The sequence below is a fragment of the Psittacula echo genome (genome assembly GCF_963264785.1).
Source record: "Psittacula echo genome assembly, chromosome: 8".
NCBI lineage: Eukaryota > Metazoa > Chordata > Aves > Psittaciformes > Psittacidae > Psittacula > Psittacula echo.
The window spans coordinates 19,492,413-19,513,769 of record NC_137744.1 but is presented as its reverse complement, the minus strand read 5'-3'; the positions used below and the strand labels follow the sequence as shown (position 1 = coordinate 19,513,769).

Here is a 21,357-nt window from a genome sequence, read left to right as displayed (position 1 = left end):
CTTTAAGTTTCAGCCAGCTTTGTTGATACTTTAATTTTATTTATACAACATAATTGCAATCATTTAATTTCAGATTTCTGGGTTTCTGTTTGGCTTTTTTTGATTGTTTGTTTGTGGTTTTGGTTGGTTTTGCTTTCCCCTAAGTTGCAATCATATTCCTCTTACTCTGCCCAATTTCTTAGCTCAACTGGGTGGATTCCACCTTCTCCAAATAAGTAAGAAAAATAGATTTATTCTCTAGAGGGGAAAAAAAAAAAACAACCCAGATTATTTTGATAAAGCTATAAAAGCAGGTGAAGCATAAACATGTGTCATTAATATGTCACATGAACTAAATAACCAAGCATAACATTTACCTTTTTAGTCTCTTTCGTCAACCTTACTGCTTACAGCCACTACAGAATCCTTAGCATAGGGAATTATTGGAGCATCCTTATTAGCTTGAGCAATTTATGAGCAGAAAATATATGAATACCACACATATTAATGCTGTTACTTAAGGATAATGTTCTCTACAAACCTACATACATTTTTATATTAGTATTTACTTAGTGTGACAGCTTATTGGCATCTCTTCCTTATGATGCACCTACCACACTGCACATTATGCTTTTTTTGAGATGACAACTAAAGTAAGAGAAGACAAATCATTTTAAATAGCCTATTTCTAATTTTAATTAGTACAGTCAACTAATTTTAAAGGTGTGCATAGAACTGGCTCATACTTTTCTAGCCACAACGCTTTTACAATTATTCTTTCCCCCTTGCTTCAGTCCTATATTGGATATGAATTTGTAAGGCTTCCTCTCCCCAATATTTCTCAGATTTTTTTATTTTAAGTTGTGGTCATCTTTTGCAGTGTTGTGTAATACATGCTTTGCTATTGCTAATAAATGGAAAGTTTCCAAAATACAATAATTTCCACTATTAGAGAAACAAAGAAAACCGAAGAACTGTGTTCAGGAAAAAAAAGGGAGAAAACACTTGAATATATCTCTGAGTGATGTGGCACCTGTCATCAGTTTTCACAAGCTCCTTAACATCTTCGTAGGCTATAGATGTTACTGAAGTTGTTTCAGGCCAACTCTATGTCTCCTTGGTAGGCAAAGTTGAACTAAACTACCATCAGATGATTAATCAGTCTTAATGCTTTTGACAAAGTTTCAGATTAAGACAGGTCAGATATTAAAGATCTTGAGAGACAATGAAGGCCATGCTTATTCTGTTATATGAATTCTACTCAGATTATCTGACAATATATTTCTTTGTCTTTTCACATTAACATTTTGGTCCATGAAACAAAAATAAAGATACTTTGAACATATCATGCCACTCCAAATTAGATGAAAAAAGCAACAATCAAAGAACTAGCAGCATGTTTGTAGAGAAAACTACCAATTCAGAATGGTTTTCGCTATTAACTGTGTCATGCATGTACAAGTGAACAAAATGAAGCTCAGGCTGAGTGATCTCATATCAGCACACAAGATACGTTGGTACCTCACCTACAGAAACTCACTTTGCAGCAGTATACTGAATAAAAATATGCTGTGGGTCTTCCCCCTCTTTTTTATTTAGATGTATAAGAGCGTATACCAACATCTATTTATATCTGCTCTTTTTCTGCCACTAGATGCTGCCGTTAATATAAGCATAAAACACCAAAAAGGACTGCAAACTGCGCTCTCTACACTGTAAACATCACACTGTATTGTGTCAATTAAACTGTTTCAATAAGCTATAAGTTAGAACAGCAAAAAATCTTCACGTAACATAAATGCTAATTAAACTGTGATGTCGGGTTTAAAACTGAACTGTCAGGTAATTAAGACGGGTGATGAAACTTTTTTCAACCTCACACTTGAAAAGACATCAGACATCTGCTTATTCTCCACAGTGTTATGTGTCAATGATATTCAGATGTCAGAACTGTATTGCTTTTAGGGCAACACTGTAGAAGAGTCATCATCCATAGTTCTGAAATTGCAAAGACTGAGCTCAAAAAGCACTGAGCCTATTTGTAAAGGCAAGACAGGATTCACATGCCTGTTTTAACAACTCCTCATACACCAGGTCCTGTCCCACGCTTTCTGCATGAGAGGACCCAAATGCACATTTCATGTACATCATGCTCACTTCAGCAAAGCATAAATATCAGAGTTACAGATAGCAAAAGAGAGCTGGCAAACAAGTTCAGATCATGAGTATGCATAGCAAAAGCAGCAAACAATACATATATAACTTGATACTTTGTTTGAGGTATGTCAGTAGCCCTTTAGAGTGCCATTGTGTAAAGAATTCAGTTTGACTGCCTAGACTATTCTTAAGGGTATAATACAGCCTTGAATATATATACACAAACAAAAACAAACAATGAATAATGTTTTTAACCCAACATCCAAGACCTCCGATGGTTCCTGTCAGCTGTCTATCAGCTCAGAAAAAAACCAACAACATTCTGGCATTATTTCAGGAACCATATAACTACAACTTTTAAAAGTCTGAAACTGAGGCTCCCCGGTTAATGGCATATGAACTTAGAGAAAAAGAGAGAATGGACCTCATCCCTGCAGACAAGCCCCTCAAGACTCCAGTCTCAGGCAGCAAAAGGCAAAGGCAGCAAGGTGATTTTCAATAGCCAGGCTGAATGTGTCAGCCATTACCAGTCAGAGGTAATGTTCTCTGCTGGATGCTGTATTTGCTAGTGCAAAGATGTAGGTATCTTCTCACACAGAGCTATTTCAAGTGCATAGGACTTACTAATTCATTCATCATGACACACTAAAGCAGCTGAAATACACCTTTCGGGCCAAGTTTTGCCCAGAACAGATGTATTTTCACATCACTTATTAGGCTGCTAACAAGCCCTTAGAGGCTTTCACACATTCAGGTATCTCTTCATCAATGGTACAGTTCAATTTAATCCAGATAAAGAGCCCCTGGACAATTAACAGTTAACTAAAGTACAGCAGAGTCTCCAACTGGCTGTCACATCACAGTAGAGAAAGCAAAACCAGTCAGTATTCATAGTTTTAGCATGGTCCTGAGCTCATATTGATTTTGCTTAACTGTTTTCAGTGTCATGAGAAGCCAGTGATAACCGCAGAAACTAGATGACAAACTTTTTGGTGATTATTATTACTACATGCCATAGCTGCTCTCAAAAGAGAAATCAAGAAACCCTCATTTCTGGAGACCGCAGTGTCTTTACAGATCTACTCAGCATCCCAAAGTCCTTCCCGTTAAAACAAACTACAATGTGCAGTAGCGTTCGGTAGGGAAACACATTAAAAAGCATAAAGTCCCTCAGCACAGTATTTATGACTGTAAGGGCAACAGTGTTAACCTCATCAGAAAGCTCCTCTGTGTATAGCACAGCAGATCTATAAAAATACCAGGTTATCCATAAACTCTGTATAGCTCAAGAGTGTTTTACTTTCAGCGGTCAGACTTCACATTTTTAGAAATATGGGGTGCCCTTGGCCATATTAAAATCAATGTTTGGTTTTAATAATTGCTTGAATGAGAAGCCCACTTTTGATACTCAAATGATTTAACAACTGAGATGACCAGAGTTCATCACTTACTGGACTCCGGGTCTGAGTTGCCATCTCCTTCTGTCCGGCTGTTGGGTGAAGCTTGCTCATAGTACTCCTCCTGGGGGAAGCCGAGGGGCAGAGGGTGCGATGTGCTAGCACTGCTCGTGGGTTCATGATCTCCAAGCCCACTGTCACTGCAGCTTTCCTGGGAGCCATCTGGTAGGTGAAATGTGACACGGCGCTGAGGCTACAAGGAAGGAAGAAAATTATATGGTTTCCACTACAGTATCAGTAATTGCTTAATGCAACCAATTTAGGAAATGTATTATTTCAGTTATCTGCTGAAGACGCATTATCTGGAGTTGTGCACAATTTCAGGCTTTCATGAGCAGCAGCCTGCTTTCAAACCCGCTCCACCTGACAGCACTGCTTTCTTCTGGTTTTTAAAAATGTAAGCCCTGATGCAAAATGAAAGACACCTCAAACTAAAGAGATTCTGTCAGACTTCATAAGTCCTTGGATGCCTTTTGTATCCTGACTTGGTGATTTCAATCACTTTTTGAGGCTCAATTTATTTCACTGCTCAGTTTTCTAGTTTTCAAAAAACATCTTCTTTCCCATTAAAAGCTGCTCCACACTTTTGGGCCTAAAAAATGCTACACACATCTAATGTTGCTGAATTCTTCTAAGGCAGAAGAAAGAACAAACAATGACAAGCCTTATGTATTGCAAACAATTTTAATTTGCACAGACATTAAACCAATGATTTAAAAGTAGGTTCCACTACTCTCCTTCAGATATCTCATTACAACCCCTTTGATTTCTGTTATACCACAGACCTGCCTCAACTATAAATGGCTGGAAGCTGGAAAACAGAGAGCTGAGGAGGGAAAGTGTCACAGCACTGCTGTGAAAGGAAGGGCCAGGTGAAAGGAAGAACCTGATGCCTCAGGCATAGGACAGCATTTTCATCACCTAAATGACTCTGTGTGATTTAGGAGTTGGATAACTGAAATGTAAATCTGTCCCAGTATTAGAAGAAAATGGAAAAAGAAATAAGCAGCTCCTCTGCTCATTTCCATGTGTCTTATTTCAATGTGTTTTAGAAACATGAAGATTCAAAAAAACCCAAAATAACAATTCAAAATGTTCTTAGCTTGATGTTACACAAAATTCCATTTGAAAGGCAATGCAAAACTTCCCAGCTCCAGAACCCCTGGGATTAGTAAAAGCTGGAGATCAGATTTTTGATGCAATTATGCAAAAAGAAGTATATACAGTGTTTATAACAGAGCAGATGTTGCCAGAGGTCCCTAGATATTTGGTTCCTATAGGTGATGGTGTTGAACACCATCACTTATATTACATTTTTGCTAAGAAGTGAAGTTCCTCTACTTTTCAAAATCCCTTTTCATCACTGTGACGTTACTACATATGCCCACAGACAGCTGCTGTACAGTGTGGTACAGCCAAGAAAATGGCAAGATCAACTTTACATATGCAATTCCTGACAGATGTGAGTGAAAACCCTTAGAAGCTAGCAGTGAGAAATTCATGGCTTTCCCAGAAAATCTGTTTTAGCACTTCACCACTGCTAATGGAGAGGTTTTCTTCTAATGTCTAACCTGCCTCTTTCTTGTTACAAAATAAATCACTTCTTCAGCCCCATCCATCATGGTCTGGTTATTCCCACTCATCCTTCTGGCATTTGGCACTTTAGTCTGCTTCAGAATAAACAGACCTGATTATTTTAATCAGTTGTGTGCCTTCTGATATATCTTACTGCTCCCCCTTGCACACACGCTCACACATGCCTGCCTGTGCACAGCTCAAAACTCATTACAGAGCTTCAGCTGAGATCTTTAAAGAGTGGAGTAGAGCAGAAGGATCATTTCACATCTCCTGCAGGCTCCACTACTGCTTTGCCTTTTTCATGGCAGCGTAACACATTTTCTTTTCCAACCACTATAATGCCCAGCTCCTTTTCTAATGACCTTTTGCTGGTTGTCCCCTTTCTGGCTATCACCATTGATTGCTGGAGCTGAAGTGCAGCACTTTGCATTCATTCTTCCTGTCTTTCTATTTTTCCAGATGATTTCATCTGTTTATCATCAAGTACAGTGAGCTCCTGCTTTCCTGTTTACCAGATCTGCAGATTTTAGACCCTCTCTCATTTGGCAGATCTTGAAGAAAAATTGGAACAGATCAAGCCAAGCCATCAGCTGAGCTCGGAGAACCTGAATGCAGAATGACTTGCCATCACACAGGATGGAAGAGGAGAAGACATCCCTCCTGTGACTGCAGGAGAAACCTTACAGCCCACTGGAGAAAAGTTCAGACAGCAAAAGATTCCCAGCTAACACCCCCACGTCCCTCCATGCATTTGTGATATCACCTGAAGAATGTTATCTGTTTGCTGCTGCTCCCAGGGCAACCTGGAAGGATGGCTAGGGCAGTGGTCCTGCTCCTCCATCACCTCTCTTATCCTTTTCCCACCACAGACAAAGATATATGGAGTGTCTCTGCACAGTCCAAAGAACAGAAGGATGCACAGAAATTACTAGTATAGCTTATCCTCTTCTACCTTTTAACTGTCAGTTGCCTCTCAGAGCCCTGTTCTTACCAGCAGTCTCAGCTGACTTTCATCTGAAAGTCTAAATAACTAAAGTTTTGTGGAGTTGATCCAGTGAAAATATTCCTGCAATGTTACTGATTTGCTCCCTGCATACAGAACTGCACAGACATGTAGCTACAGCATGTGGAAATGGAATATATTACTACTTTGATCTTTAAATGAGCCTGCTATTCACAGTATCTATGAAAAATCAACCTTTATTGCACGAACTGTTTGTAAAACCTCTGTGTATTTTGTGAGGTTTACATTGTCTTCATGCTGTCTTACGTTGCACATGTGCTGTTGGTACTCATGCTGGGTTGTATTTTCTCATCCCAAAGCTACTAGTGAGCCTTAAAAATAAAATATTCTTAAAATGTTATTAGCCCAAGTTCTAGTGTAAGATACCAGGATTAGGCTGGGAATACAATGGTTACTATTATGTATGACTGGGATGCACCAAGTGTAAACAAGCGAATGTTTCTTTTCATGGCTTGTCATCAAAATACAGCAGAAGTTCTTAAGCAGGTGACAGTAAAGGAGACCAGAAAGATATCAAGTCCTCTTTTAGACTGCCTGGCCCAGTGAGAAGAATAAAAAGCACCCCCACCCCCCAAAAGAAAAACAAACTGAATAACCAAGTTTTAGCTAACTCTCACATACAGTAAAAAAATGTAAATATTTAGTTCTATAAATTAAGATGTTATTAGTCCAAAAGATAAAAAATAGCCAATATAAAATAAACTGGCATCAGGTAAAGACTCAAGATTTTAATTTGTTAGTGTTCCTGAGTATGCCACACCTGATACTGCTGATGACAGAGCTCTTTGGGAAGAATTTATCAAGATGAAAAAGCACCAGCTGTTTCTCTGCATGGCAGTGCCGCCATTTTCTTAATACAGGCAGCATCAGACAACGATCTGGAACAAGTAATTCCAATAAAATTTTGCCAAAAGCTGGCACTTATCTTCTGTCACAATTATTTTGGAAATTTCCTCCTTGAGGCATTTAAATTTCAATTTATAAGATTACAAAATATCCCCAGACTCCAGCTGCTTTCTCTTTATCTCCAAAGGGAGTTAGCACTGATAGTAAGAGAATAACAAGGATTATGGTTTGTTTTATTTATTTGACAGACAGTAAGTATATTTTTCACAAAGAGAGAAGTCCAGGCAAGCCCATTATGGATTCATAGTGGATTCTGAAAATGCTGAGGTAGGAATTTGTAATATAGACAATTAGACTGATAGGGGAAAACAAAGTGAAAATGTAAGGAAAATGTACAGTTTCTCTGACAAATTTAACAATATTAAATTACTCTTTATTGGTATGAAAAAAGAATTTTGCTCCCAGAGATGTCACGAGCCCAGACACAAATCCTGTCAGAGGTCTCGTACGGCATTCACTGCATTTTGCAAAGGCAGTCTGTGTCTGGAGGGATCAAATTATCTCAGAAAACCGCAAACCTTTTACTCTCATTATTGAAATTTATATGAAGACTGATCAAAGCCCCAAACTATTCAGTGTTCAATCTTTCACTACAATAATTAGACTGTGGCAGTGGGAATAATAAAAGATGAGTCTAAGTAAATAGTTTTGGATACACTGAAGGGATGATTTCTGGAATTATACACCAGGGGTTAGCCAATTTATAATCAAAACCGAAAAAAAGGTAATAGAAAAAGCAGCAGATATCAACAGAGGAACATTAAACTATTAACCTTATTATCTTCATTCATTGAAGCAAATTAATATCCTTTTAAAAGGAGATCATAAAGAAAAAAATTACTGTTTAATTTATGTTGAATTAATTATATTATTTAGATGATAATTCTGATTTAAAACAGGCCTTATTTAGGAGATGCTGTAAGACAGCACAGAAGGAAAAGAAGAGGATTACTTCAACAGTTGCTTTTTCCACTATTAGCAGCCAGTGAATGAAAGAGTAGTAAAAAATATTTTTCTAAGTTGCTATTAATATTTATTTCTCAGTTGCTTATGTCTTTCAAATGCCAGGAAGGCATAAAATGCATGCTTTAAATAACCAGACAACTATCTCCAGTTACTATCAGTACTTTTCAGTTGTTAAAGAAAATCCTTAACCAAACTATGATTTCTAGTTCAAATCTTTTTATACTCAACTGTCACCTTTCGTTCCAAAACAACAATCTTCTGTTCCATATGCTTTGATTGAGACACACAGGACCCAGCTACTATTCATGTAAAGTTCTCAGAATAATACAAAATCAAATTGCTTGATAGGATCCATCTACAAATCCAATGGAAAACATGATGAAACTCCAGAAAGACAAGCCAGTATTTTCATTTTCCCTTTCCCTAGACTTAGTAGTGTACAGCACAGTTATTATGGCCCAAATAGGTTCTACCAATTGTTTTATAAGTCTGTTTTTCACGTACTTATTGCAGCTCTGTCCCCGAACCAATCAGTTGAGGCTAAATGAAATGTATTGCTCAAACTCAATTAAGGCCCAGTTAGAATTAAACTTGGCTAGGGATGTTAAGGATAAAAGGAAGGGATTCTATAGGTACGTAGCAAGTAAAAGACAGACTAGGGACAACTTAGGCCCCCTTTGGAAGATATCGGGAGAACTGGCTACCTGGGATTTAGAGAAGGCTGAGGTTCTTAATGACTTCTTTGCCTCAGTCTTCACTGGCAAAGTCTCTGACCGCAACACCCAAGTCTTGGAAGGCGGACACAAAGACTGTGAGAATGAAGACCCCAGGCCCACTGTAGGAGAGGATCTGGTTCGAGACCATCTTAAAAACCTAAACGTACACAAGTCCATGGGACCTGACGAAATACATCCATGGGTCCTGAAGGAGCTGGCGAATGAAGTTGCTAAGCCACTGGCCATCATATTTGAAAAATCATGGCAGTCAGGTGAAGTTCCCAATGACTGGAAAAAGGGAAATATAACCCCCATTTTCAAGAAGCGGAAAATGGATGACCCGGGGAATTACAGACCAGTCAGTCTCACCTCTGTGCCTGGCAAAATCTTGGAGCAGATTCTCCTGGAAGGCATGCTAAGGCACATGAAAAACAACAAGGTGGTTGGTGACAGCCAGCATGGCTTCACTAAGGGGAAATCCTGCCTGACCAATTTGGTGGCCTTCTATGATGGGGCTACGAAACTGATGGACAGGGGCAGAGCAGTTGACGTCATCTGCCTGGACTTGTGCAAAGCCTTCGACACTGCCCCACATGACATCCTTGTCTCTAAATTGGAGAGACATCAATTTGATGGGTGGACCACTCAGTGGATAAAGAACTGGCTGGATGGCCGCACGCAAAGAGTTGTGGTCAATGGCTCGATGTCCGGCTGGAGACCGGTAACGAGCGGTGTCCCTCAGGGATCGGTGTTGGGACTGGTCTTGTTCAACATCTTTGTCGGTGACATGGACAGTGGGATTGAGTGTGCCCTCAGCAAGTTTGCCGATGACACCAAGCTGTGTGGTTCGGTTGATACGCCGGAGGGAAGGGATGCCATCCAGAGGGACCTCGACACGCTTGTGAGGTGGGCTGATGCCAACCTTATGAAGTTTAACCATGCCAAGTGCAAGGTCCTACACCTGGGTCGGAGCAATCCCAGGCACAGCTACAGGTTGGGCAGAGAAGAGATTCAGAGCAGCCCTGCAGAGAAGGACTTGGGGGTGTTGGTCGATGAGAAAATGAACATGAGCCGGTTGCAGTGTGCGCTCACAGCCCAGAAAGCCAACCGTATCCTGAGCTGCATCAAGAGGAGCGTGACCAGCAGGTCGAAGGAGGTGATGCTGCCCCTCTGCTCTGCTCTCATGAGACCTCACTTGGAGCATTGCGTGCAGTTCTGGTGTCCTCAACATAAAAAGGACATGGAACTGTTGGAACAAGTCCAGAGGAGAGCCACGAGGATGATCAGGGGAGTGGAGCACCTCCTGTATGGAGACAGGCTGAGAAAGTTGGGGCTGTTCAGGCTGGAGAAGAGAAGGCTGCGTGGAGACCTCATAGCAGCCTTCCAGTATCTGAAGGGGGCCTACAAGGATGCTGGGGAGGGGCTATTCATCAGGGACTGTAGTGACAGGACAAGGGGTAACGGGTTCAAACTTAAACAGGGGAAGTTTAGATTGGATATAAGGAAGAAATTCTTTACTGAGAGGGTGGTGAGGCACTGGAATGGGTTGCCCAGGGAGGTTGTGAATGCTCCATTCTTGGCAGTGTTCAAGGCCAGGTTGGATGAGGCCTTGGGTGACATGGTTTAGTGTGGGGTGTCCCTGCCCATGGCAGGGGGGTTGGAACTGGATGATCTCAAGGTCCTTTCCAACCCTAACTATTCTTTGATTCTATGAAAGCTCCACCAACACTAACTCCAGATTCGGGATGTCACATGGATTCATCATTACACTGCTGGCTCGCTCTGAATCTTTACAGCCAATGATCCAGAGTGCACGATCATTCAGTAATCACTATTTATTTCACCTGAAAGGGAGCACCTCTCCATCTTGAGGAGTTCCCTTGGACAATGTCCCGACCTGAGGGGATTGTCCCCAGCGGTAGACCACCGCTCCAACGAGGCCCAACTCCAAATGGCTGCCTGAAGGGATCCTTTTATACCCAAGTCTGATATGAGCTGTGGCCCAATATGGTCACGTAGCCCCCCATTGGCTCAGGACCCAGCCTCCTACCCCTGCACCCGCCAGCACCACCATGTGGGGGGACAGGAGCTGCGCATGCAGGAGCTCTCCCAGGCTTCTGTCTGTGGGGGGAAGCTTTGGAGGGCTTTGGTCTGAGCAGGTGTACCTGTCACAAGCTCAGAACATTAAATCTAAGATGTTACTATGTCATCTTGATTACTTTGTATTGGACAAAATGCATAAATGTAGCTCATTACCCTTTTTTACTCAAATTAGATTGCAGAAGTCCAAGCTCAGTGGACATTAAAATCATTTTTTTCTCTATCTCACATGAAAAATAACATTCCCAACTACTGTCAAAACAGCAATTGTCATCTCATACAGATCAAGCTTGTTGAACAAGCCCTTCTATTTACTGAACATGTTCAGCAGAATCACCTACTGTCTTATCTTAACTGATTGCATCCCCTTTCAGCTTCTGATTTTCTATGCTTGTCAAATCAAAGAGACCTACTGGTTTTCCAGTTTACCATATTTACCCTTTTAAATATTGACAAAACATTACATTTTCAGCTATAGAAAAGTTCAGAAATCCAATACAACTCTTTTACACTCTTACTACAAATTTATCTAGTCCTACTGATTTAATAAGACAAGCATTAATAACTGGTATCTTACATCCTCAATAATTACTAATGGAAAATACATGAAGAGAAAGCTTTGATAACAACTTTACTTCTCCTTACTGTGATTAACAATCTAACTGTTCCATAGTAGTATGAAATATGCAAGTAATTCTAGGCTTTCATTTATTACTGATTTAAATAACTCCCCCCACTTTATTAATTTATTTAGATGAAGAAAGCATAATCAATTAATTTCAAAAAAGCAAGTAAAAGCTTGGTTGACTGCCCAGACAACTGCAAATTCAATGTGGATGATTATCCTAGACCTATTTGTAGTTTTTCAATGAAAGAAGTACTACCTCCACAATAAACCAGGGAACAGACAGCACCTCTTTACCTGCTCAAATGGAAATTACTTAAAATTGACAGATCTTGTAGTTGGATTCACCCACACAAAGAGTTGGCTCAAGTGATGAGAAATGATCTTGCAAGACTATCTTGTAATTCTGCCATGCTCACTTACTCAGGGTGCCTTTTTAGAATTACACTTACATAGCTCTACAGGCATTTCTTGCAGGCATGTAAAGAAACTGCACCTAACTGATAAGCAAAAATGTCATCTATTTCAGCTATCGGCTATTGCAAAAAAGTAATTCTATGAAACCCTCTTCCAGGTGGGTAAGCAACTGAAAATTGTTTTAACACCACCTGCTTTAAGAAGCAAATTTTCACTGATGCCACTTGTCACTGAAGTTACTAGAAGCAAAGCCAATACTTTCATCTTCCTCCTGTGGCCCAGTGGTCACAGATAAACTCTTTAGCCAAATCATCACTAATCAAAAACATTATAAACCTGCAACTTCACAAATTTTTGATTAACAGCCTCAATGGGTATTTATTTCCAGACTCTAATCCTCACTGTACCAAAGTGTGTATCTCATATGACATTTCCCAGCAACATTTAACAATTAAATTGTATTTTCTGAGCTTCTTAAAATAACAACAAAGAACTGAAATAACAAGCAAATAAACCTGAAAATAACATTTAAAGCATGTCAAACATTTTATTTTGCTTTTGAAAGGCAGTTATTGTATGCTAGATGTCAAAATGGAAGCTGAAAGCACGCTTTTTAAAGTTTAATTCATGTAAGCCTTCAATTTGACATGTGATTAAATAAAAATTACACAGGAAAGTTGCACTATGGCTGCGCTCTTGCTAAGGCTGAGAAATAGGAAAGTATCAATTCTGACTTTTTTTAATATATTATTCACTTTCCAGGTTATAATCTTTGATGTTATCATCTCAAATGCTTGATTTCTGACAGCAAAGCCATTTTAGTTAAAAGAACATAATAATAAACAATAATACAGAAACATTTTGGTAATATTTGACACCACTTCTGACTGCTGGCCCAACAGCATGGATCTTTTTTAGCAGAAATATTGATTTGGTATCATTACCATTGTGAATGTTTCATTTAAAAGCAACACTATTGCTTACCTAGTGTTTTCTTTGTGTTAATACTGAAATAGAGTAGAATTTATACTTTCATACACGTAAGATAGCACCCTAGCTCTAATTTCATTCTGTTAATTTACACATTTCACTTGTGGCTCAGACAAATAGATTTCATCTTTCTTCATGAGTGATGTATAGATTTATGGAATAATAAATGTTGTTCCAGTGAACAACTCACTGATCTCCACCCTTACTTTTGCATCATAGCAGTCAAGGCTAAGCCATTAAGTACAAGCATGATGAGGCTATTAGAGCTACAGAGACCTGGAAGAAATCTCAAGAAACTGATTCAATTTCCATTTGCAATTTTTTTCTATTCAGTTTTTCATGTAAAGGTCAAATCTTTCTGAAGCAATACACATGCGTATAACTTCACAAGCCATCACAAGTATTCACTTAAAGAGGCTTCAAAATGTGGCTTCATCATTTCTAACCAATGGAGCTATTCTTACCAGTGCTTCCCAGAAAAAGAGTCTTTCATCTAATTTTGGTTCCTTGGGTTGAAAGTGTACTGAAGCCAGAAGAAAAACACAAGATACATACTTTTAATGAGACTTATTCAAGGAGTATTCTAAAATATTATAGCACAAGTAGCTGTGTATCACTTCAGTTTTATTTTACCCTATAAAATAAACCTTGTCTCCACAGAACTTTTTCCTGCAGGTGTGGACAGGATATTGGAGTGGAACGACATGGAATAACCTTATGTTTCATATTGATATATGTAGTTGTTGAATGTGAATTCATGTTGTTATGGTTAAAAATAAGGTTCTCGAATTAGGGCAGAGAGGAAGTCTGCACTCTAAGCTTAGAATTTGAAGAGGCTGAGGTAGCTCTTGAATAAAGAGAATTAAATAAAGACAGACTTCCTCAACTTCTTCTAGAAAAAAAACTCCACAATATTTTTGGATCCAAAGGTTTCTAAACTACATTTTCACTAATTTTGGTATCATGCACAGCAGCCCTCAAAAATTCTTTCCTCCTGCCCCCCAGGGAGCAGCCAGCCCTTGCTACACCATGACACAGTAAAGCAGCAGGTTTCCTGCAATATTTCCCTAAGAATAAATCACTGTTTTCATAGCTTATACTATCAAGGTGGTAACGAATAAGTTTTTAGCTGTTATTTACAGTAGAATACATGACATATTCAAAATTATTAAAGTTAGCTGAGCTACATACTACTAACGCATTCTTAAATGGATATCTGAAATACTTATTTGTAAATGGGAAAAATTCTACAAATTGAAGTGCTGCACTGTATCACTGATACCATCCTTCACTCCTACAGAGTGGTGTCTCTGCAATTGTCCTTTCAGATAATCAGAATACATAACTGTCTTTCAGAATTCACCACTTGTGTAATTTCAGTAACACAAAATATAGAGCCATTAGCCTTCCTTTGTTCCTCAAATCTTTCTGGCTTATTTCCATATTTAGTGCAGCCATTCTTTAGGACTATTAAGATTACTTACTCATCTTTCTTTACAGAGCAAAATACACAATACAAATTACTTAATTAATGCAGCATATGTTAGTTTGCATAAGGAAATCATGCAGTTCTGGGCAAGGGGAACTGAGGGACTCCAGCTGATGCTGGAGGGAAGTTACTCCCTCTCACAGCAAGCTGAGAGCTGCTGTGTAACACCAAGAGCCCGCGACTAGCCTGCAGTCAGCCCCACGCGCCTGCAGCTGTCCCAGTCACAACCCAGCCACGACCCACAGATGGAGGGTTTGTGCTCTGAAAGCACAATGAGAGTGCCACTGTAAGCCAAGGACCACTTCTGTGAGATTCAGGTGTCTGTCACCAGGGACCTGGCTTTATAAAGCACAGCCCTGTGACCTTGGGTTGCTTGCGTTACAAAGTTACTGTGGTGAGAAAACGAACGAACTCAAGCCATGCACAGTAAGTAGAAACTGAGACAGAAGTTGTTTACTTTGTAACTCAAGGAGTCAAGAGAAAGGTACTACTGCAAAATACATAAAGCACCAAGGGGAAATGGTAGATAAGCCAGCAGAAGTGAGGACTAGGCATTTGGAGGGAGCCCTGAAGCCAAGCTCTTCCTCATGGGATTGCCACTGCGCAGCCCACACAGACCACCAAGTGCCTCTGCCACCAGCACGAGCAAGCCAGTGTTTTGATTAAAATCAACTTAGTCCCAGACATTTACTGTATAAACTCAAAAATAACATTACTGCAGTCTCATAAATCATGGAGCCAGCTAGGTTACAAAAAACCTTTAAGATCATCAAGTCTAACCATTACCCCAGGACTGCCAAATCCACCACTAAACAATGTCAATCCCAAACTGAGTCCCTGCATCTTTGGAAAGATACCTGAGTAGAAGGGTCCCAGAGAGCTAAGAAATAAAAGGGGCTGGGGTGGGAAAGCCAAAGGCACAGTGGAGGCCAGTTCTGCAGTTCCATGAGTGCATTCTTTCACTTGGCACACAGATTAACACTGCCACTACCTTCAGTTCAGCTTTATTCAAATTTCATGTAAAGCTCAGTGAAATCAGAAATAAATATTATTCTCCATACAAGTCACACTGAACTTGCAACCTCTAAAACTGCAATGCTTCGGCAACTCTGACACCCAGGAGATGACCAAGGAAAGGCAGCTACTTGTTCTAGTTGATCCAGAAAAGCGTTGACAGTGCAGAAACCCCTTGTTAACATGCACTCAAGCAAGAACAAATGCAAGGCTTTAGGTCTACACTGTATTCTTACTGCTCAAGAGAAGGCAAATTGATGTAGATATCTGAAAAAACAGGGAAGATCTTTGAAATAAACCAGTAGGAAAAATGTGTGTGTGGAAGGGTGATAACGTCTGGAGAGCTGGCATACATCATAGGGGCAACAGGGAGACACAATGGGCACAGGTATCTTCCACACACGGCTACAGGCACATGCACAGACTTGCATTCCTGTATCAGTTACACTATCGAATACCCATGGCAACTGCTCTGGTTGCTCACCCCAAAATCATCGTTATGCATAAAATTTCCTGACTAAAGACTACAAATCGTACTCCTTAAGATATTTCTTAGTGGGTTTTTTTTTATTTTCATTGGCATACAGCATCTGTGCTTTGCACAAAACAAAATGCACTTCACACATTTTCCAGGCAAAACGCATAAATATAAACTTGCAGCATTAATTATGTTCTTTCTCCTACTGCTTTTAATTAATTTGACCTTTGGTCCTATTTTTGTCAATTCGGGAGGCATGCTGCAATCAGAAGAAAGCTATGGTGTAAGTATTCTATTCTGCAAGTCACCAACTAAATGAGTAAGCAATGGAGGAAAATCTATAGCATGCAATTAGCATTATTCTTTCCATTTATTTTTGTTTTACTTCACAGAACTTATTAATAAATTTCAGTAGGTAAAACTGAAAGTAGGAACCCTCCTACACCAGGTGGACTATATTCTACCTTGGCACAAAAGAAATTCTTTTGATGTACTGGAAATCTTATTAATAGATTCACCAGAAAACAAGCATGTAAGCTGGCAGAGGCAATTGCAAGAGGTAAAATGAATGTAAATGACAGATGAAAGAAAATTTTCATGCCGTTCAGATCAATATAAACGAAAGTGCTGCTGCAACCACAGCACCAAGATGAAGGGAATTCATCAAACTTGTATTTCAGACTATTTGTCCTGCTCCAAATGCACCCTCTGTGTTCCCAAGCTATGGTCTTCCTTTACCCAATTAATACTACATTAAGATGCCCTCCTACAGGGGCTTTTTCCTTATTTTGACAAAATGAAAATTTTCAGTGCACTCAGATATGGGAGGGGGGGAGCACAGAGAATAGCTTCTTGCTTCTAAATACTGCCATTTGAAAAGCCTGTAATTGCAGCACTTAATAATTTTCTAAATACTTAAGCCAGAATTAATTATCCCTGCTATTACTGCAGGAGCATGGATCATATATTGGGTATGACGAAGAGAATGTGTGATAGAACATTTTATTGTATTCAGTGCATGCAGTGGGTGTGCAGGGCACTTAAACTATTAGAAGCAACAGGCTTCTCTACTTCAATTATATCTCAGTATGATCATCAGATATCTACAGAATCAGCTTTGCTCATTTTGTGATTTTTGTTGTTGCCTAATTAAACACTTTCAGGACCCCTCTTTACACCAGGGACTAATCACCATCTAAAAAAGAATCCTGCTTTATTTAAAATTGTATTGGTTCTTGGTGAAGAATTAGAGGAAGGTAAATGCTTATTGTTAAACAGCTTCCATTTCAACAGACTGAAATGCATTTTCATTAGTAGCCAGAAACCAAGGCACGTCATGAACTTCAGCAACTGCCTTTAATGAAGTGAATTCTACAGTCTCCTGGCAGTTGTATATGGTGTTGAGGAATCAAAAATATATGTAGCTACCCTTACAGTTAATTGCTCACCCTGTTTAAAATTCCCTTTATGCAGAAGCTGGGTAGCAATAGAAATACTAACTCCAACGTATAAGACATTTAAACATTTTGAGACACATAAAAAAGAAAACACATAAACATGGTATTTGCAAGGGGGAAAACAAAGCCACAAGGAGACGAAGCTTCACTTCCAGAACACTGGATTCAGACCTTTGCACAGAACACAAACTAAAGTGACTTTGATCTTATTCTAGTGTGTTCAAAACAAAGTAATTTCTTACAAAAAACAATCACCCCCTCTCTGAAAAACCATTGTTTGTCTGAGATTCTCTAGAATAATATTAAACTGTTGATGCAGGCTCACTGTTTGAAAGACAGCTGGCAGCATTGCTTTGGTTTCTAAGTAAGTACTTTACTGGGAAACCAGAAGGGAAGAAGCAGCCTGAAGCACACCAGCTGACTCTTCCCAGAAGTTCAAAAGACTGGGGCTGCGGTGCCGTAGGTAGCTGAAACACAAACAGGGATATATTTACTAAAGAAATGTACTGTCACATCTCAAATGAACACAATCAGAATCAGCACAGATTTCAGTCAGTGCTTGTGTAGCAAAATGGCAAGATACTAAATACCATCACGAGCACTGAAACAAAAGGGATCCAGAGCAACACTGTCTCTCACCTACATCTCTAGAATTGCCTTTGAGACTCAGAACCATGATACATTCATTTATTTCATACCAGAAATAATGACTAATGCTGAGTCTCTGATGAAAGAGATCAGGCAGCTGTGGAAGTAATTTCCCTAGTTGGGAGGAAATAATTTCCTTTTATGTTATACGCCCTTGTGCTGGCTCACCATAACCCCAGCCAACAAATTCACCTTCTGTAGTTGTTTACATCCCAGCCTCAAAAGATAGACCCCATTTTTTTCCCCACAGTTAAGGACTGTAAATCCACTCTTGGTACAGACTACAGTTTAATTCCCAACTGGCTCCCCAAGGACTCTCAGAAGAAAGAGAAGACAAACAACAACTACAAGAAGATGACTCTCCAGCTCCAATCAATAATTTGCCTGTCACTCCACAAGCGCATCTCCCTTTCGCCATAACTCTGTGAAGTTCCTTATCAGTGATGTACTCTTACACTTGCTAGGTAGACATTAAGCATTTTTGTATCCCATGGGTTTTGCATTTCAGTAAATCTCCTTTTCCCAGCAATACGAATATACAATAACCGCCACAGACTGACAATACATGCTAGAAAATTTGAAAAACAGCCTATAGTGTAATAGTACTTTGCACATATATATCATTCTTTACTTGAATGGGCTTTAGAAAGATGAGTTCAGTTCTAGAATTACAGAACAGAAAAGGCAGTTATTAAAATACTTTACAAATCAACAAACTAAAGCACAAATGGCTATGCCCTCTTGATTTCTGTGACTGAAGGTTAGAATACCTCAATGACAGAAACCAAACATGAAATAGGGGTCCTAGACTGAGAAAAGGTATTTACATTCAAATAAACTATCACAGACTGCCTGAAATACAAAATGCATGTGCATTTTATAAGAATAATGCACATAAATATAAGCACATACAGCATCGCTTAAAAACTTATCACAGCCAGAAAATGCACCACAAACCCAAAAGAAAGTGACTCAATAAAAACTGTTTTCTGACTAGTTTGGCCAGTACTAGCGGGTATTCACTGAAGTGAGTGATAATGCAGTCTGTTTCAATGGAGCCATATGGATTAAAAAATGCCATTAGCAACATCATCTAACACTAAACCTCTGTGAGCAAGTGAGAGAACAATACTGATCTTATCTGCTCTAACAAGACTGAAAAACTGGTGACTGCAGAAGATTCATTCTGCCAGATATTCCATCTGTGAGTAACAGACAAGTTCATTAATGGAAATCTTCAAATTAGAGCTGAGAAACCCACAGCTAAGAAAGGACTGTCTTGACAAGCAAAGTTCCGGCTTAAAAGCTCTACAGGTTCATGAGGCTTTAAGATTGAGTCATTACCATTATCTGCTTTCACTTTTAAATATGTCCGTTTCTCACTCTGAAGTTGCATTGACAGCAGCGCTCCTGCCAGCATTTGCCACTCGTTGCACAAAAATAGTTTGGGAGGAGCTCTGAGCACAGAGCCTGAAATCTGTCACGTCAACTACTTACCAGCTCTGCAACACAATGCAGAATTTAGACTAGAAGCATGGGTGCTCCTTTTAGCATTTAAGTCAATCTTGCAATCTGCTCAAACTTTTGAAACGCCTGAAGGTAGTACCACCATACCCCTGACAGACGCATTATCTACTTCTGGCAGACGTGATCCAAAGCTGTCTGAAGGACTTCTCCCCCAGCCCGACCTCCCTCCAAGTAACTGCTGGGTGAAGTGAATGACAAAAGCTCCACTAACATCCAGATTCATAATCTAAGACATGGTAATAGTGATCAGTTTGAAGATACAAAACACAGCTAAATCTTGAGTCCCACCATGTTATCTACCACTGGCAAAAGCAGACATAGCTAGAGAAAAAGTAGACATTACTTAAAATGTAGTTTCTCTTCAAAAAGGAAACACTAGTAGAGCAGTATTCAGTGATTTTCCTACATCGATCTCATAACTCAACATCAACACAAGTTGTATCCAAATATCAGAAGAAATAACATCTACAGAAACCGACCGTAATATTTTTCCAGAAAACTCTCTTTAACCAAAGCCCTGCTGTAAAATACCATCAGCGAGCTTCTTCAGGAAAGCCAGGGCAGAATTTTGATGAAGCTTCACCATATTAAATGAATGCTGAATTGTTTATTGTTATTTATTGTTGAAACTCGAACAGAACACCAGAGCTCTGTTCAGGTCCAGGCCCACTCCAAATATGTTTCCTTTTGATTTTCAAATTCCAAACCTGGGCAGGAAGGGAGCTGCACTCAGCAGAGGCCAGAGGAGAAGTGAGAAGTATGTATCAATAGGGCACCTCAGTAAATGCCTAATGGGGGATCAAACAGAAAAGCCCACATTTCTAATACCAGCCTAGAGGTAATCAAACAGAAACACAGGCAAATCGATTCAAATCAAAATCAGCCAAAAGGCATTATATCACAAACCAACGCACCCATCAGTAAAGGTTTGATTTTGTCCGAGCTTACATCTAAGCACACTGCTAAAGCCACAGCTGCAGATACTCTCAAATAAACAACTGAAGTATTAAAAAATAGCAACACTGAAAGTGGTAATGGTGAATTTACCTTAATATGCTGTACATTTAGGTTCAATTATTGTATATGCACCTAAACATGCTTCATTTAAAACAACAACCTGTGCACCTTACCTTCTCTTAGCAACAGGCCAGTCAACAGTACTTGCCGCCTCTCATCTATGAGTATGGTGGCAAAGAACTAATTCACCCCACAGCACATGCATGAAGCTGCTGTGGAGTCGTGCTGCTGGGTATGACTTAGTCAACAGGCTCTTGGAAACCGCATTATATCTCACACCAGTATTTTTTCATTTACACCGTGTTCTTTTTCCTCTCACCACAAGCAGGACACACACATTAACCAATTCTGCAGCCAGTTTAAAGCTTTAAAAAACAAAAATAACCCCCCAAGAAAGCAATCAGGAAGAAAAAAATAAATTAATTTGTTTAAAATTTGCTTGTTCTGGGGTAACTTCTGGAAATATTTCGTGACATTGTGGTTAAGTCCAAAACAGGAATCAGAATGGATCCAGCTAATTTCCAGACAGCTGAAGACATCATACCTCAGATTTTTACTAGTTTGTTTATGCAAAATAATGACATTATTTCATGTAGTTTGACTTCTAAACCATTTTGAGGAGACTCTTGATAATTCCTGTGAGAAAAAGTAATTAATTCGGTTTTCAGTGACTGAAAAATACTGAAAACCAAATGGAGTTTAGACATATTTTCAATCATGGTTGGCAGAGATCTTGTATCTTAATGCAAAAGTGCAAGTGGATTTTTCTTTTTCTCTTTTAAAAGGATCTCTGACCAGGTGAAAGGTCATTT

At 39.4% G+C, this 21,357-nt stretch overlaps 1 protein-coding gene across 1 annotated transcript in view; it reads right to left on the bottom strand.

The window, feature by feature from the left end:
• PCDH11X (protocadherin 11 X-linked) overlaps positions 1 to 21,357 on the bottom strand; it is a gene marked incomplete at both ends in the record, with an annotated part of 447,205 nt that overhangs the window by 135,259 nt on the left and 290,589 nt on the right. Inside the window, one exon of the mRNA XM_080624421.1 lies at positions 3,588 to 3,786. Coding sequence (XP_080480547.1) covers positions 3,588 to 3,786 — 199 coding nt within the window. The remainder of the gene's footprint in view (positions 1 to 3,587; positions 3,787 to 21,357) is intronic.